Raw genomic sequence first — 20,468 nt, forward strand, 5'->3', positions numbered from 1 at the left:
TTAAGGTAGGGTGTTTTTTTAATAATGAAATACAGCTCATATTCGCACCTGAAATAGTATTTACTTTAGAAGTAAGGCACTATTTCGGGGGTATTTAACTGTTTAGTTAGCAGTTTTAAAAATCTTTTAAATATTTCATTAGATTATCACCCCTCCGATCGATGGATGGGGGCATTCAATTCAAACGGGGATCGAAATTACGACGCCCTGAGCCGAGGTTCGTACCCCTAGTGGTGCCCTCAGACTAAAGTCGTATACGTCAGGCAGGAGTTGGCCTTCAGCCGCTCCATAAGTCCTTCCGCGGGTTTGGTGTGCCACATGCACTCGCCCCCTATCGTCCGGTGAAGCTGTAAAGATCAGCTGCAGCCAATGTCATTAGAGTAGTCCGAAAAAAAAAATGAGATTATCCATCACTAAGAGAAATCTAAGCTTTCATCTTTCTGATGTTAGTTTAATTCATTAATGTAAGACGTATGAGTTGTGATCTTGTCGATTGAGCTCTTAAAACTTCTTCCGTCATTTTTTAATTGGACTCACTGAACTTTTTCCTTGATCTGCTTGATATAACTGTACCTTTATCTTCCACTTCCTCTCTTTCTATTTCATCATGCCGTATCAAATGTCCCATTTCTTCGGCTATTAGTTCAGATAAAAATAAATCTAATTTATACAAAACTACGGATATGAGCCAACGAATGGAGTTACTGTAACGGTATTTCTAGACGTAATTTGTAGATCAAAGACCACTGCTAATTTGACAAATCTGTAACAAGAATTTCACGGTTGTGAGTTCCGAAAGCGAGTATTTTAGCGAATATTTCTACCTTAGAGTTAGTTGCCATACCAGTAAAATATAAGATATCTTTTTCTTTTCTTTATCTTTAACCATTGGTCAAGTTTAATCTATTAATTTGACGCTTTTGGTGGTCTAACGGTTCTGTACACCACCTTACTCTCGATGGTTGCAGATTGGATTCCTCGCATGGTGCAACCATTTTTATTCATGAGTATGATTGTTTGTACCGGTCTTGGTGTTTTCTATGTATATTACTAGATACTCGCCCCGGCTTCGCATGGGTGTACATGTATTATATATATAAACCTTGTTCTTGAATCACTCTATCTATTAAAAAACCGCTTCAAAATCCGTTGCGTAGTTGTAAAGATTTAAGCATACATATGGACAGACAGCGACAGCGACTTTGTTTTATACTATGTAATGATGATGATATATAAATTTACAAAAAAAATAAGCATCTACCTATATATTCATATCAGATGTTTAGTACCCATAACACAAGCTCTGCTTAGCTTGAAACTAAATAGCGTTGTGTGAATTGTCCCAAGATATTATTATTTGCAACACCCTTGCCCTTAAATTAAAAATCTATTTTCACCAATATTCGATATATGAAGCAGTTCATAAAATACGCGTGCGTTATAAACGCAAATAGTGGACTTGTATTCCACGACCGCAATATTTGCTTTTTTAATTTCATCAAATTTCAAAGTGACCGCCTCGTGGTGGTGAGTTATTATTTATTTTAAATCTTACTACTAAACAAACAATGAACCTGATTTTAAATTTCCTAATCATTCTCCATACAGAATGTTAACTGTTTGAGTCAACACATTCTGAGTACGTTTCCTCGTCAAAATTAATTTGTGTTTGCTATAATTTCGCAGCTTATTTAGCTTACGTCATATCCTTAATTGCCTTAACTTCTAGCATATTTTTATATCATTTACATAGTAAAATAATATCTTTATTAATAGTTAATTGGTGTTTATTTTGTAAATTCTCAAATTTTGTTTAAGAAATGTTATTTGCGTAACTACTAGTAAATATTATATTATGTGTGCTGTAAAGGATATTTATTGGATGGAATAAGATTCTTCTGTCACAGTTGAAGTTTACACGTGTAGAAGTATTGTTAGAATATCTATTCCAAAATAAAATACAGGCTGTGTGGGAGTATAGGTTATTAAATTATATCTCTTAGTATTATATGTATGTTGTTTTTGTTGTATATTCCATTTTATGTATCTTTGCATTCTACTTTTAATTATATGTATTTGTACTGTCAACAATGATTCTCTTCGCTTGTGACCTTAGATTAGACCGTTTTGTCTCCTTCATTACTTTTAAATTTTATTATTGTATATGGGCAACAATTGTACTAGTTTCTGTTTGAGACAAATAAAGATGATTATTATTCAACATTTTTAATTATTTAGCCTAATTATGTTACTAATAAGACACATACGTATAAATACTTTAATAAGCTATTTGTAGTGTTTCACTATATTTATTTGCATTTCATTAGTTTAATGTGAAAGTGCTAACAGACAGAGTTACTATCGCATTTATTATAAAATTATAATATTAATTAGTAAGGATGTAGGCACGTACTATTTCCTTTTGTATTGTGTGCATTATAGTTAAATAAAGAAATAAAGGTTAAATATTTCTTGAGTTTATAAATTTAGATTTGTGTTAAATATAGTAACAAGAGCTAGTAAATTTATTACAGTTCTCGCTACCAATACCCCACAACGTTTTCTGATTATACCCTTGTCCCACTGTATTTAAATATTAATTTAAATAAAAAGGTAATTTGAGTTTCACATTTAATTTGGCTGTTCCCACCTTTTTACAATACAGACTCCTCAACTGCACAGAGTACGTTACAAACATCCTAGACTATATTTATACTATATGATTATATCTTAGACATATATTATACTTAAGACTACATATATCTACTACAACCCTAAAGTTAGCTGGGAGAGAATGCATTAGCATTAACCTCGCTTGCTACAGAAGTATTTTTGTTCAATAAAGAATAAATAAATGTTGTAATGCTACAATAGTAAACCCGTTGACTTCAATAGTATTATCTAACTCGGTCACGCCGTAAGCTAAATTATTGTTCTGTGACGGTAATTTCATAAAAAACGAGCCGAAGGGCTCTAGAATCAGTTGGATTGGTAACTTACGCAATCAAATTGGATTTGGTATGATCTTGAATTGTTTTGTTGTTTATGGTGTTTCAAAAAGGTGACGTTGATACCTACAAAAAAAATATGACTATTCAAAAGTGTATATATATTAAGTTTCTTTTAATAAAGAGTAGTTCTATATCAATTTATCAATTTGATAAACATAATTGATATTACAAGAAATAGAAATAATCTTTATGCTATTGAAAAGTTTTTATTCATATTGGTTACAGATTTAGTCGTACATTTTTATTAAGTTCAAAACCCAAGTTTTGTCATATGTTCACATGCAAAATTTAACACAATTTTGAAGCTTATATCAACATGGTCATTTTGTCAGTTAAATCAGTTGACATTTCGGAAACATCGTATAAAAAAATAATGTTACATTTATTTACATTTTACACACATTACAGTCTGATTTACTTTATGTATGTGGTAATATTAAAGCTACTATAGGTTTCACTTAATTGACACATAGTATATTGTATTGGCTTGTGCTAAAAACAAAAACAATCAAATAGAAAATTAATGAATCAACTGAACAACCAAAATAAACTGAATGTAATGAATGAATGAATGATTGTATAATATAGTAGAGTTTCCTCAATTCAAAAGGCGGATTGGATGTTTGCTGGCGAAAATCTTTAATCCTAATTGTAATAAATTTGTAACTTTTTTACATATTTATACAAATAATTTATGAAGTTCCTGTATATTTTCCAAAAGGGTTGTAGTCAAAAGTGAGATATAAAAAACTGATATCAAAATAATACAACATTTATTAAAGGAATAGTGGACAAGCTGCCAGCAACAAGTCGGGTACATAATCTAATTTTTGAAGTCGCTTAAAAACATAGCTCAATTAGGTTGACGTGATAACGTGATATCCGTAGTGCTGTCTATGTATCCATAAAGACTTATCATGGATGATAATGTAATGGTGGAGGATGATAAGATGAACATGAGGTCAGGTCAGTTAGCCCATTGTGGTAAATACACCATGAATCTATCACAATGGTTTCCACGTGGAAGTCAACCTGACATGGTAGCAATGAAAATCAATTTTTGCAAATGGAAGCAAAGCAATTTTTTTCTTCGACTGGCAACACCGACGACAGTTGTCATTTTCAGCTGGGCGTGATAATAAATAAATTTTAATTATCTATCACACATTATTATAATTTCAATATTGTTATTAGTGATCTAATAGTGTAATGAGTGTCGATTGTTGTTTGTGTACAGTTTAGTGGTGTATTACTTGCAAAAATCGACATTACAAATAGTGTACCGGCCATCTGTCAAACTGTTCGTGAACAACTAAGTTTTATTCAAAATTATTTGCAATTGTTTGTTGGATTTATCTCAAGAAACTCATTCAATGCTGTTATTAGTCCACATTACTAACAATCCCCATCCCTCGACAGCTTACCATCATCTTGTTTACCATACAAATTACATTAAAAAAATTCGGTAAGGCGGAGTAAATATTAAGTATTTAGTTTTATATAAAGGTTACACGCCATTCTTTATCATTTATAATGGATCTATTGAACTACAATCAGCAGTATGGTTAGATGAAAGGTTCTTGAGGAAGGTCGCGCTTAACAAACACACTGTTTCCCACAGAAGAAACTATATCGATATTGACCTTTACCACTTACGTAATAAGAGCCACGTATTTCAATATTACGGAAGCAATTCACTTCCTTTTTTGCGGTTTCAACAATAACAGTTAGGTATTGTATTATAGACTTTACGATATTGCAATAAAGTCTAGACAAAATAGTGCTAGAAGCATAATGTTAATTCTCACCACTGTTTCATGATACCTAATTAGATGAAATTGAACTTTATGTGTAAGGTAATAAAGATTATGTATTCTATAGGTATTGGTAATAAATAACAACCGTGAAGTCTCGGCTGGCGCTCTAATCGCTTTGTCACGATAATTTCAAGCTATTTATTGGAGATTTTACACTGTTTTCACTGTTTTGCCAATCGAATTAAAGATGGCTGTCGACTGCCGACGTAAACAATTGTATAATGGTAGCAAAAAGTAATTTAATATGTAAAAAAATGTAGGAACAAACATGTTATGCAGTTACATTCTTAAAATAAAACGTGGTCATCATGATAAGTGTTTCCGTCAATAGTATTTTTCGGAGCGGTCAGTATTAATAACATTATCCTCCATTTATTAATCTGTGGTAGATTAGCTATTCTGTGGTTGTGTAACATAAATAGTTTCATTACAACCCCATTTAAAAAATGCAAAGACCTGGCAACATTGGTAATGTTAAATTTGTCTCCAGGTTTAAAAAACAGACTATAGCAATCCGCCCCGGCTTCGCTTGGGCCTAGTATTTTTTTAGTGTAACTGTTCGACATATTTTAGTAAGTAAGAACACCTTTGCAAATTATTAATTATTTTATAAGACATTTGATTACTTTATGGTATGAACTTATGATCATACCATAGGTCATAGTGAATTAACCTTAAAAGATAGACCTATGTTGACGTGGACTTTTTTTTAGAACTTTCAAATGAGAATAATTCCGTCATACATATTTTGTATTGTTTACGCAGAGCACGCAACGAAAGCAGTCAAAATGAATAAATATTACTTACTACTTGCAACATTTTTTATTGCTGCTCCGCCTCTATTGACCGTAGCGTGATGCTATAAGGTCTATAACACTCGGGGATAATATACCTTTCTAACAGTGTAAGAATTTTTAAAATCGGATTAGCAGAATCTGAGATCACCCCTAATAAAAAATCATACAAATTTTATCCCTTTATAATATAAGTAAAGAAAAAATAATGTTATAATACATAAACTAAAATTAATTTAATCAATAATAATCACTTTACTAGCATAGGCATTCTGAACGTTTCATTGACTTATTTGAAGTATGTGTTTGCGTCTAATGGTTCCCTAAATAAGTTCACTTGGGAGTGCTTAAAAGTTCGAAATTATTCCGCTATTCGCTAAGAGATGGCGCTATTATGTTTTATGTTGCCGTAAATTAAAATGTCTACTAATATTATATTTTAAGTTAACAAATAATATAGGCATTTTTAATATACTGTTTGTTTAAATATTTTTTTTTAAATAGATATAACGTTTACTTAATATACCAGAAATGTACATAAAACGAATATGAGGTCAAGTCCTATGTCCGTAATAAATTCATTCGTACATTTTATTTTTATACTAGTACTTACTTAAGTAAGTTAGTTTATAAACACGTATAATATTACAAAATTTGACTTTGAAATAAAAACCAATGCAATATCAGTTTAAAATATCGGTTAAAAAAGACAAAAAGGGAATTCCGATACCGGGAATCGAACCCGAGCCTCCTGGGTGAGAGCCAGGTATCCTAGCCACTAGACCATATCGGATGTAACACTTAAACCTCAAAATATGAATGTCTTCATATATGTATGTTATTTTAAAAATTTTTGTGTATAATATATAATTAATCATTGAGATAAAAATTATTAATAGTATGTTCCTTTTAAAGTATTCAAATAAATGATTATAATATTTTTTCATTAACAGCGTTTATTTATTAATGTTTCTTTGTTAAATGATTTCATAAATTATGTTGAATAAGTTCAATTTCTTTGTAATTAACTTGAATTATTTTCTAGCTCTGGACTGTCTTATCAGGTCATGCAACCTACGCACCACGCAATATCTGATAGTGACAATTTACCAACACCATAAAAACATGGGAAATGCAACCATAGATAGCGTTCTCAGACAAATTATGGGAAAATGTAGTAGGTTGATTTCGTGTTTTGGTATTGTTATGGAAATTTGTTTAATTTCTTGCTAAATCATGTGTTATTACTGCAATATGAAATGTAGATTGCATTAGCTAATGAGTAAAGACTAAAAAAGAAATAAAAACGATAAAAAGACCATTTAAATTATGTAAGTTAGTATTAGTTATATATATATCTTTATATATAAAAATTACGTGTCACGTTGTTTGCCCACGACGGACTCCTAAACTACTAAACCGATTGCAAATTTGATTTCCTCATTGTGTGCAATTTGATCCAACTTGAAAGATAGGATAGCTTACATCTCAATTTATAGTCGCAATATTATTTTATTGCCAACCCGCCTCAAGAGGCTGTCAACGTCCGGGTTTTGCCTTCGGAGTCGATGCCGGGGCAAAGGGGCTCGCTCCAAGGTTCCAAACCTCACCCCCTTAGAAGGGAGAGAGAGAGCTACACGTAAGTGTCTCGCTCATTCTGGTTGTGATGAGTCTGCGTTCCGAATGAGTGGAAGAATAAAAAAATAATAATAATATATATAAAACAAAATATTATATTTTTGAGGATATACAGTTATAAATGATTACCTTCCGTGCTAGATAAATTGTAAACTGTATTACGGCAAGGTAACATTATAAATATTGAAGAGTTCTTATAAATAAGTTTATTTGAATAAAGATTATTTCTATTTCGCTATTTCCTTTCAGTATCTTATTGTATTCTGTACCTACCTATTTATATAAAGACCTATTAACTCTCGAAATGATATTTAGGAACTGCAAGTTTGTTTGTTATATTCTAGTAGTCGATTACGCAAAGTCCCTTGACATAACAATGAGATGTTGAGAGCTCAAATTTTTCTTTGCGAGGAATTTACATAACTGTCCGTGTATGTTGACACTTCATTATGAGAAGTTGAGAGTATTTTGAATTACAATGGAAACGCGAGGGAAGAGTGTGTTTAATTTGTTTTTAAATACAGACAATTGCGTTGCATGTTTTGGGAATGATTACCTACTTGGACCTATTTAGATTTTTATGCAATATGTATTGGATTCCAAACAGCTTGCGGCCCACCTGATGGTAAACGGTAACCGACTATATAGGCGGGGGGTTTGTTGGTATTGGGGGTCACGTTTATTCCCCTTGAAACCATCACGGTTAATTCCTGATGGATTCCCAACGATGAACTAAAGTTGACTTTATGCTCATCCTATCATCCTTACTACTGAATGGATTATAATGAAACTTTGCAGTAATATAGCTTATACATCAGAATAACATATAGGCTATAAATTTCGCACGGGTGAAACTACAGGCACAGCTACTATATATATATATATTTTATTTTGAACCTCCAAGTATGGCACTTACATACATGCCTAAGCTACTTGGTTTCCCTCCAACCCCTACTACTGAAACAGCTTACAAAGCAGACTGCTTGGCGTATAACTTAGGTGTGACTGAGATACCAATGCAGACTTTTTGCAGTCAACCTCGTTTGGTATTCGAGTGAAAGTGCGAAGCGTACGGCCCACCTGTCCACCTGTGTTCAATTGACTGTTTTATTGCCGTATCATTGTGTTGATTCATGATTGCCATGACATCATAATGTGTGAATTTCTTTTTATTATAGCCTATAAAGATTCATTCTACAATAGCTTTGTTGTTGCTATAACAAATATGAAAATCAATCAATGATCAAGTCAAAATATCTTTATTCATGCAGGTCTATATGATATGTCAAATCTACCGTCAGTTCGGAGTACTTTCGAGTTAAGAACTGACAAGAAACTCAGCTCTTACTCTTTTCAAATGAGCTAGTACGTGATAATTATATACATAGATACTTAATACAGATACTTGTATAGACGTCTATTATTGAGCGCAGTGACAGAAGTTTTATAAAACAAAATGTATATACAGAACATCTTATTTTGAATATGGATAAAAGAATATATAAAAACTGAGAGTGATTCTCATTGTAGATCTTACAATTAATAATTTAATTAGGGAGAATATAGTGTCCACCAGCATATGCTATTGTATTTTTATCAAAAGGAAATAATAATTTAAATAGTAGTAAAATCAAAATTTTACATTTATTCCCTAATTAAAAATAATGTACTTTTTTTTACTTTAAAACAATATAATAATCTTGATTAAAATAAACTTATACAAGCGCTTTTGAATTTTGAATATTTCTATGATTATACCAACCATTCGGTTTTTGTTTTCATTCATTCATTCATAATTTAAGAGCTACGCTCTTGTCGGTGGAGCTCTTGCCACTTTCCGCGATCTTCCATCATGCTCTTTAATTCTTGATACTACACGACTCCTAACTTTGTCCTCAATTTGTTTGATGTAGCTATTCCTTGGTCTTCCCCTTCCCCTCTTTCCTTCTATTTTCCTCTCAATAATAATTTTCATGAAATCATCGTGCCGTATCAAGTGCTTTTTTGTTTTATTTGGTTTTATTCGGTTATTGGTTTTTGTGAGTACAAACAGTCAAATAGCATGATTGACATAAGTATGCTATTCAGGTAGCAAAAAAATCAGTCATAGTTACCATAAAGTTGATGGTGCAGTTCATAATATAACAAGTAGAGGCATGGCATTTGGGTAACAAAAGAATGACTTAGTTAAACTGGTTCATGTAATTGCAATATGATCGATGTGATCTCTCCAAGATAATGTGTTTACTAAACAATTAATTATTGTTTTCCAGAAGAGATTGTTTACAGTAAACCAACTGGTTAAGTTATTGCTAACGGTAAATTGTTTACCAACAAACTGCCCGTTCGATTTTATCTTGAAATTTCAAGGTTTGTAATGTCAGAATCTTGTCCCTTTTAATATTGTACACTAATCTAATCGAATCAAATCAATTAAAAAATAACTTATTCATGTAGGACATTTTAGCCGTTTATGAACGTCAGCTGCTAGCGGTAAGGAATTTAACTAATATTTTTGGATAATAAAAGCAGTCCTAAGCTAAGCAGAGCTTGTGTTATTGGTACTACACAACTGATATAAATACATAGACACATTTTTTATATGTACATAGAAAACACCCATATCGATAGAAACAATAATACTCATGAATACACATGTTTTTACCGTGCGAGGAATCGAACCCGCGTCAATCGGAAGTAAGACAGTATGCTAAACCAGTAGACCACCGAAGTTAAATGCACACGGGCGAAGTTAGTACAAGCACAGATAACATAATATGACATATACAAGCAACTATCTAGATACCAATTTATTATGGATGATAATGGCAGGGTGCACCCGCCAGGGCTAACGGTTTACGTTGGCCGTGCACCAGTAGAGGATGACAAGATGAACATGAGGTCAGGTCAGTTATAAATCCCGTCATGATCAATTCACCAGAAATTTATGACTATGGATTCCAGGGGGGACCGCGTGGAGGTCAACCTGTACTGTAGCATTATACACCACTATAGCATTATGTATGATGTGACGAGGAATATATAAGTAGTAAGTGGTCTTCTACGCTGACAAAAAAAAATTGTCAAAAGGGAATGTTAATATCGACTCCATCCCACATTACAAACAATCTCTTTCTCTCGCTACCAATTAACTGATTTTAAGACAAGTGAAAACAAAAGCTACCGATGTAAATAACGAGAGATGAAGGTGCCGTTGTTTGCAGTGAAAGTATCTGCCCATTGACTGTGACCGACAGATAGATAGACAGTATCATATTAATAGCGACTTTGCTAATATTATGTCAAAATACTACCATTCAACATTCCACCCTAACGACCGAGCATTAAGCATCAAAGTCATTAAACAAACGTAAGCAATTTTATACCTACATCAAGAAAATTGTTGGTACCTATAATTTTATTACTGAACACCTGTTGGTCTCATTATATAGCAGATTATATGTATTGTTTTATTTTTAGAAATGTTTTATTAAGTTCGTATCATTCTTTGAGATCGTTTTATTTCAGTTTAAGAGCGGTCATTAGTGACCACGTGCTGTGTTTTCTTTTATTATTCAAAATCAATGATGTTGTTTATAATTTCTATGATTACTTTAAAAAATATTTTCATACGGAATTAATATGGTAATTGTCATTAGAAATATTATATTTAAGGACAATTCACACAGCGCCATCTAGTCCCATGCTAGGCTGAGCTTGTGTTACGAATACCTACTAGACAAAGGATATAAATCCTTAGATATATTTATTTTTGTAAATACGTACACAACATTCATAAAGAGGTTATTTTTTATAATATATATAATAAGCATGGATAATTAACACTGCACCATCTAGTTCCAAACTAAGCTGAGCTTGTGTTATGAGTACTAGACAACTGATATATGGTAAATACTTAGGTAGGGGGAAGAGGATTGTTAGTAATGTGGATTGATAACCCCATTGCAGCACATGTCATCTAATCCCTGGAAACCATCATATTAAATTCCTAGTGAATTTGCAACGATGGGTTAACTAACATGACCTCATGCTCATCTTATCAGACAACTGATATATGGTACAACCCCTCAAAAAAAAAATACTTAGGTAGGTATATTTTTTTTGTAAATAATTACATAATGTACATAGAAAACACCAAACAGATTCAAATGATCACACTCATGAATACAAATGTTTGTACCATGCAGGAAAACCGGTGTGCTAAACAGCTAGATCACCGAGACCTTTCAAAGTTTGTACAAAGTCTGCGTAAAATATTCGAGGTAAAATGACGAGGCAAATAGATTTTCTATTGTATCTTAAATTGGCAACATTTTTTTTTTGTAAATATATACGTGATCTGATATTACGGCCTAAGCCGGCGTTCCCTCAGACTAGAGTCGTATCCGTCAGGCGGGAGTTCGCCTTCAGTCGCTCCATAAGTCGTTCCGCGGGTTTGGAGTGTCATCTGCATTCGCCCCCTATCGCCCAGTGAAGCTGTAAAGGCCAGCTGCGGCCAACAGCTTTAGAGTAGTCTGAAAAAAACATACATAATATACATAGAAAACACCCAGACGGATTCAAACAATCACACTCACGAATACAAATGTTTGTACCATACGAGGAATCTAACCCACAACCATTAGACCGCTAAGCGGTGTGCTAAACCGCTAGACTACCGAGGCCGTTCAAAGTTTGTACAAAATACTCGAAGTAAAATGACGAAGCAAATCGGTTTTCTATTGTATCTTAAATTGGCAATTAGATCTGTCCAATGCACTACAATTTGTCGCAACACACTTATTATTACGTGGGTAAATCTCAGTGATTGCTATAATTCAAGTGTTATTATAGAAAACAAGTTGTCATTAAGTATTAGAAAATTGTTGGTCGTTTCGTATCTCGTCTCGAAACAATCAACTTTGATAAGTACAAGTGGATACTTGTTATGTTTGAAACTTTCATAGAAATGCTGGTAAAGTCAGTCGTGCGACGCTTGTATTCTATTATGGTAACAATATAATATATAATGTATAACGTTGGGAAACTTAATATATAAATAATCTTACTAATTTAAACGCGAAAGTTTCTGAGTATGGATGGATGGTTATTTGTGCCTTTTTTACGCAAAAACTACCGTCTACTAACTTTTTATGAAACTTAACAGTAATATTGCTTATAAATCAAATTAATAAATAGGCTACAATTTAAAAAGACATTGTAAATTGGGCGAAATATAATGGTAAATGTCAAGTAAGTATGATGCAGACAAAGTTTTGCGGATCGGCTAGTATACAATAGTATTAAGATATTGTCACAGACTATGTAATCAATTTACGCTGTAGTTAGGTACGTTGGATCTGTAGCACTGGGCCCTGCATAGATCTACTGTGCTCGCACTTTTTTCAAAATTCACTACCTAAACCCGTTAGGGACAAGAATTGAAGGATATTCTCAGGAGCGATGGTTTTTATCTCCTTAGGATAGACCGTGCACTTTCCAAAGGTGATATCACACAGGATATGTAATAGCATTTCCTTTTCAGCTTAGCAAATACTGCATTAACATTATCTATCAATAACATTTCTATTTAAGTATTGATTCGAGTAGCCCGTTATTCGGGTTATTTTTATTAATAATCTAGCTATTCGCCCCGGGTTCGCACGGCCCCGGCCCTGTACCTGTATTATATATATAAACCTTCCTCTTGAATAACTCTATCTATTAAAACAAAACTGCTTCAAAATCCGTTGCGTAGTATGTACAGGGACAGACAGAGAGCGAAAGCGACTGTGTTTTATACTATCTAATAATGATATTTAGTTTGAATAAATTATTATACTTAATCATATTTCTTTATTGGTTACAGGTACTCAAGCGTGTAATTGAAGAAGATAGAACAGAACAAAGATGTCTATAGAAGATTTATAACAATATCAAATATAATAGTTTAATGCTACACATGTATTTACGGTTACTAAATTTAAACAGATAATAAATAGTATGACGAACTGTAGTTAACACGAAGTGTTTAAATTCAAAATGGCGTCGTTAAAAGTGACATTATTCAGTGTTGTGTGCTGTGCAGTGTTAGTGCATGTTAGTGGGCATGTGGCACTTACGTACCCGCCTGCTAGAAGATTCGATTTGGACTTTTTGGATAATTCTAGAACAAAACCGCCATGTGGAATGCCAAAAGGTAATTTTAACTTATTTATTTACTATCTATTCGCCCCGGTTTCGCACGGGTATACTTGTATTATATACCTTCCTCTTGAATCACTCTATCTATTAAAAAAAAACACTTTAAAATCCGTTGCGTAGTTTTAAAGATTTAAGTACATTGGGATGGACAGACAGTGATAGCGACTTTGTTTTATACTATGTAATAATTAGCCATAGAGTGGGGTAGGTATTTTTTAATTTTTTTTTTATGTACTGTACTAAGTTGCAACACCGATTTGGATTGGTATAACCAAATCGGCATATATCATAATATTAAACTCGGCTACATAAAAATTTAATTAATGACACAACTTAAGCATTTCAAAATTTGCCTGCTTTCCTTCTTCTCCTTATTAAAAATACTATGTGACATTTAGATTGTTCAAAACCTACAGAAGTATAAATTACTACACATGTAGTAGTGTTTCAGCTATTTGGCAACACTGTCATGTATAACGTCGAGTTATTGTACTTGTTAAGTTGGGATAAAAATAACTTGTATCCAGAGCCGTAAATATATTAATAAAAAAAAGATTTATGACATTAACACACAAAAAATATAAACACTGCTACAAAACTAGAACATGGCGACACCGCGTGTCCGTGACACTATAAATAAACCTTTCAATTCAATAATTTGACATCTACAATAACTGTTTAATGTAATATAGTATATATTTATATCTAACCAATTGATATTCATAACTGCATTATTTCTTTGTTATGACTTGACCACTGATGTAAAAAATATTACCTATAATTAATTATTGACTAATGTTAATTACAATTAATTGTCCTGAGATATTATATTATTATTACCACTGTTAGCGGTATGATTATAGCAGCTTTATTTATATGCCAGTTTTGTTGTATATAAGTATTTTGTTGTAATAAAAGTAATTTACAGACAGATAAAGTAATGAAAAACAGTATAAAAAAAATAGTGACCAGAAGTAAGTACAATAGTTTAGAAGCATGCCTGCAGGAGAAGCCATTTTTGTAGTTAGTTTTTCCCGCGCAAATGCAACGCGCCACAGATGCACAATATGCAAGGCGCGCAGCCGCAGTAGGATGACGAGCGCGTCATGGCAGTATGTGCGATGTTAATACTATGAGTATTAACACCACAGATAACATAATATTTTATTATCTACTGGCTGCCCCGCGCAACTTCGTCTGCATCACACTTACTTAACATTTATCATTATATTTCGCCCAATTCACATTATATTTTTCATCCTAGCAATCTCCAAAAAAACGAGATGATTTGAAGAGAAGACCGCGTTTGACGAGCATCATTAGGAAGCCAGAAACTCTTGCTTCCTATAAGTTAAAAGAGATTAACAATACATAAGTGTACAGTGCATACATGCGAAAACTTTTTATGATTAAATTTTATATTTAAATATTACATCTATTATACACTTTAATATAATATTTTATGTATAATATATGTGTAATTATGAAAATATGTATAATATAATATATATACCCTACAGTGAAAACTTTTATTAAAAACTTCCCCCATATCGAATCGCAGTGGGAGCCTAAGAATTAAAATAAATCCAAATATATACGTATAAAAAAAAGAAATAACTGTGAAACAAATAAAAGAAAAAAAAGAGAAGACCGCGTGGAGGTCAACTTGACATGGTGCATTTCTACCAATAGGGTTATTAGTACTGTTGTCGTGTTAATAACGTATTGTAGTTTTATTATATTTGTACAGGTAAAAGAAAAAAGATTTGGTATACAGAGAAAAATTATATTAAGATAGACTACTGACATATAACAGAACAGAAAGAAAGTAACAAACAAGAATCTACAAAAGGAACTATAAATTTTAAATACAAATTTAGAATATAAAACATTTCTTCATTAATCAGTTACAACAAGTACCTACTAAACCCCTTCTCCAATATAGGTGACAGTTGAGCACACTGACCTGGCCACCACCAAGTTTGAATGAACGAGCATGACTGTTTCAAGTTACTCCACTACGTCATTTATATTATTTACAGCATAGGCTGTAACAATCACAGTTTTCCCCCATTACAATATTTGTTCTTTATTCTTTATTGTATACACACAGGAAAAAAAATAGCAGTAATAAAATATATGTAATGTACAAGGGCGAGCTTATCTCTAAGAAGAAATTTCTTCCAGCAAACCTAGAAAATGTTATAAGATAATTTGGTCATTGGAATCAGCCATACATACGTGTACGAGTAAAAGAAAAAAAAAGGGAAAGCAAGACATTAAAATTATATAAATATTAATAAGTCACACTATAAGAAGGAATAAACATACACAAATATATAAATATATAGACATACATAAATTGTACATAAATAATATATAAGGTTTCGGTTAATATATAATTGTAATACATATATATGTATAATAATATATACCAATCCTAGAGCTGTACTTGTTAAGTTTTTAATAGGCCGTCGGCTTATTTTCTATTGCAGTTACATAAAAAAAACCTCTTCTATAATCTAGGCCCGACCTCGTAGCCTAGGTCAGGTCATTGCACTCAGACCTGAGTCATCTCGCGTGTAATTCGCGATGGTACAGCGGCTATGGTACTCGTAGGTCACGAATTACTGTGGTGGCGGTTGATTGTTGTTATCTACCTTATGTTTATTGCATGGTTCAGTGATTTAAACAGTGATTCATCAATGTACCAAGATACTAGTGAAACTGTTCTTATGTAATTGTAAATATAGAATTGTTTTTATAAAATTAAATTATATATTTTATAAATAAAAGTATTTACCTATTTATGTAGGTATCATACAATAATTAAATAATAATCGAATTCATAAATTAATTTATTTTTATGTGTATACATGTATTTTTCACATATATTTTTGGTATCCGCGCTCCCAGCCCCCAAGATACGGGTCTGACCTAGTTTGAGGACTACAAATAGAAAAAATTGTATTGTCGTAAATATGTAAATGTAAATGTAGAATTAAAGAGATTGATGGAAAATCGTGAAAAATGACAAGAACTCCATCGATAAGAGCTCGGCCCACTTTGACAATTATAAAAAACTATATAAACTAATATATATAAAGAATAATAATAATCACAGGACAATTCACACAGCGCCATCTACTTCCAAGTTAAGCTAGTTAGAGCTTTTTTTTTGTATAATAATGGAATGGTGCACCCGCCTGCGCTAACGGTTTACGCTGGCAGGGCACCAGTGGAAGATGATAACATGAGCTTGAGGTCAGGTCAGTTAGCCCATCGTGACAAGCTCACCAGTCTCGTGACAAGATCACTCAATTTGTCACGATGGTTTCCAGGGGGAACCGCGTGGAGGTCAACCTGACATGGTACATTGCTAGTAATGGGTTCATTAGTCCACATTACTAACAATCCCATTTCCCCCCGCTAGCTAGAGCTTGTGTTATGGATACTAAACAACTGATACAAACAGATATACATTTTTCGTAAATACATAAATTTTATCTAAGGTAGTCTAGAGGTTTAGTACACCGCTATACTTTCGATGGTTGCAGGTTCGATTACTCGCACATAGAGTATGATTGTTTGCATCAGTGTTTTCTATGTATGTATTTAAAAAATATATATCTAAGTTTTTATATCAGTTGTCTAGTACCCATAACACAAGCTCTGATTTACTTGGGACTAGGTGAAGTTGTGTGAATTGTTACTGATAAGGGGCACTATTAGCCAGTTTTAGCAAGCAAGGGCTGAAAGTTTCTTGAGAAATAACTTTAATATCAACAGTGTTTAATATATATTTAATAAATTGCTTGTTTGTAGTAAATAGCGTCAACGAAAGTGTTACGTAATTTCGACAAAATGCGTCATGCAGTCGTGGCCGAGTGGTTAAGGCGTCTGACTCGAAATCAGATTCCCTCTGGGAGCGTAGGTTCGAATCCTACCGGCTGCGGGGTATCATTTTGTATTTTCATTGTGCTATTACAATTGTTGTCATCTAATATTCATTTAATAATAATTGTAGTTGTAACTTAATTTAAATATTGAATAAAGATCTAAAAGTTTTAGATGTAGGTAAACTAGCTATCAGCCCCATCATCACAAAGGGTGTACATGTATATTAACATTACTCTTGAATTATCTGCCTTTAACCAAAACCTGCATTAAAATCCGTTGCGTAGTTTAAAAGATCTATGTGAACAGATAGCAGAAGCGAGTTAATTTTATACTATATAAAGATTAGGCCTTAGTACCAATATTGCGGTATTCCTTCCATACTAAAATCATCCACATTCATATGTGTAACACCTTCCTTAAAATATTCTCCTTCTTCTCTATCTTCAATCCTACGCATTACATGATTGTTTATAATGTGGACTAACAATCACATAGCTAGCAATGTACCACGTCAGGTTGACCTCCACGCGGTTTTCCCTGGAAACCATCCAAATTCATTGTGAATTAACCACAATGGACTAACTTTATGCTCAGATCTACTGAATATGCATATAAAATTTAATCAAAATCGGTCAAGCCGTTTGGGAAGAGTATGGTAACTAACATTGTGACACGAGAAATTTATATATAAGATTTCTTTATAATGTTGTGATTTTGCATATTTGACAGCTAGCACTATAGGTGCTATACAAATAAAGAGGTTAAAATAGTATCCCTGAACAATTCACACAGCGCCATCTAGCTCCAAACTAAGCAGAGCTTGAGTTATGGGTACTAGGCAACTGATATATATACATATACATGTTTTTTTTTTAAATACATATTATATATAGCAAACACCCAGACCGATACAAACAATTTATAGTCTTGAATACAAATGTTGGTACAGTGCGAGGAATCGAACCCGCGAGTATCGGAAATAAAGCAATGTGTTAACCGCTAGACCACTGAGGCCGTCACTAGATTATTCATCCTAAAATTGATTTTTGTACGTTTCCTGCGCGCGCAACCCCTATACCTACTGGTTTGTTATCTCGCCACTACGTCACAAGACCGTGTGGCCTAATGGATAAGGCGTCGGACTTCGGATCCGAAGATTGCAGGTTCGAGTCCTGTCACGGTCGCAGTAATATATCTTCTTTTTTTTCTTTATGTACTTAATTATCTTAATAATATTACAAACACAAAAGTATGGAAGTTTGTTACTCTTTCACTCAAAAACTACTGAACGGATTTTCTTTAAACTCTACAGTAATATAGCTTATGTATTAGAATAACACATAGGCTATATCTTATATTAAAATTTAACGCGGGTGAAACCGAGGGCACCGTTAGTATATTATAAAGAGATATTATGTGTTAAATGTCATTGACCCCCTCGTTGTAAATTCACCAGGGATTGACCATGAAGGTTTGCAGAGGGTACCGCGTGGAGGCCAACCTGAAATTGTATATTGCTAGCAATGGGGTTATTAATCCAGATTACTAGCAATATCCTTCCTCCTATAGGAGACGGTTATCATTTACTTTTAGGCAAGCCGTTAGCTTGTTTACCATTCAATTATAAAAAAAAACTATTCTCTTTATTGTATTTGTAACTTAAAATAGATTAACTTAGATTGTGGAATGAACTCCCTGCCGAGGTTTTCTCACGAGAGCATGGGGTTTTTCAAGAAGGGTATATTAAGGTTTCTTAAGGGTCGGCAACACGCACGTGACACCCCTGGTGCTTCAGGCGTCCATAGGCTACGGTAACCATTTCCATCAGATGGGCCGTATGCTTGATTGCCACCATAGTAGTAATATATATTATTTTATAAATTGTTTGTGTTATGTGTGTCAGTGTTAGATTCTTACGCCTTTCTTTTCTTTTTCTTTAGACTAATTTACTTACTCCTTGTCTAGGCAGATGTACAAGTATGATCTAAATCTGATATTAATTCATTTGAATGTTATTAGATACATTTAATTATAATTAAAAACATTTATTGCATATCTCTTGTAAGTATGGAGGTCTCTCGACGATTAATCAGACAATTCTTTAATATCCTTTGGCTCAGGTAAATCCGCGGTATTTCTTCATTTTAATAAACTGGCAAAATACAGTTTTTAAATTTAATAAATCTTTTCACTTATTAATATATAATGAAATAGTCGACATTCTGAAATTGTATGTAGTTTTATTTATGGAGCACTATTACATTATATAACAATATGATTTCAAAAAAGAGGTAATTATGCATGGGAAACGTCCCCGTTATAATTATGTAATGTTTTGTTATCGTAATAAATAGAAAAGACACCAACAATCCATTCTCATGGGAACAATTAGAGATTTGCGACATCTATGATTTATTTATGCAACTATATGTATTACTGACAAAGTACGCCCACCCGATAATAGATGGCGCTGTTCACATTTATGTATTTATAACTTGTTTTATTTTCTTTAAATAATTAATGTGGCAGTGTTGTTAAATTGTTATTACATTTTTATTTCCTTTTGTTTCAGGAACATTAAAAACATCGTTCCTGGCGGGATCCAACTTTACTGTACATTGGCATTTGGCATACGCACATCGGGTAAGTTACATGGAAAAGAATAAGTAAGGTAGATGACATTACATGTGAAAAAGCAATAGTGTAGATTAATTTCAACCTAATATTATTGTTGCATGAGTTCTATTATCCTTTGCTACTAATAACTTCATATTTGACACGTTCCTAACAGAACGGTCGTGGTCATTATATAGTGGGGTAAGAGTCTGATGTCTCCTGCCGTACGCAGTTTGCCATATGTCTCAAATAGCTGCCATTCTGGTACGCTTGTGGAGAGATTTTTCATCTAATTCTGTCAAAGTAAGTTCTGCTTTGCAAGATATGAAACACATCTAGCAAAGCAAGTAGCTGTAAAAAGTGAGATGTGAGTTAAAGTTCTGGGTACAGGGTATGACACTTTAATCTTCAGTACCTCTCATGAGTTACGATTCTTGAAGATAGTGTCCACGTAGGCTACCGTGTTTGCAAATAATGTTATATAAAAA

General features: G+C 32.9%; 1 protein-coding gene and 3 non-coding genes across 4 annotated transcripts in view; 3 read left to right on the top strand and 1 right to left on the bottom strand.

Annotated features, from left to right (window-relative positions):
* Nucleotides 1-6,343: 6,343 nt before the first annotated feature.
* Nucleotides 6,344-6,415, bottom strand: Trnae-cuc (transfer RNA glutamic acid (anticodon CUC)). Its single transcript has one exon. It is a non-coding gene; the product is annotated as a tRNA-Glu (tRNA).
* Nucleotides 6,416-13,135: 6,720 nt separating this feature from the next.
* Nucleotides 13,136-20,468, top strand: part of LOC131854186 (uncharacterized) — a 31,854-nt gene continuing 24,521 nt past the window's right edge. Inside the window, exons 1-2 of the mRNA XM_059205316.1 lie at nt 13,136-13,459; nt 19,937-20,007. Coding sequence (XP_059061299.1) covers nt 13,303-13,459; nt 19,937-20,007 — 228 coding nt within the window. The 5' untranslated portion in view covers nt 13,136-13,302. The remainder of the gene's footprint in view (nt 13,460-19,936; nt 20,008-20,468) is intronic.
* On the top strand, nt 17,338-17,419 carry Trnas-cga (transfer RNA serine (anticodon CGA)). The gene has a single exon. It is a non-coding gene; the product is annotated as a tRNA-Ser (tRNA).
* Nucleotides 18,476-18,548, top strand: Trnar-ucg (transfer RNA arginine (anticodon UCG)). The gene has a single exon. It is a non-coding gene; the product is annotated as a tRNA-Arg (tRNA).

The sequence above is a fragment of the Achroia grisella genome, unplaced genomic scaffold (genome assembly GCF_030625045.1).
Source record: "Achroia grisella isolate CSIRO2021 unplaced genomic scaffold, CSIRO_AGI_Agris_v1 utg971, whole genome shotgun sequence".
NCBI classification, from domain to species: domain Eukaryota; kingdom Metazoa; phylum Arthropoda; class Insecta; order Lepidoptera; family Pyralidae; genus Achroia; species Achroia grisella.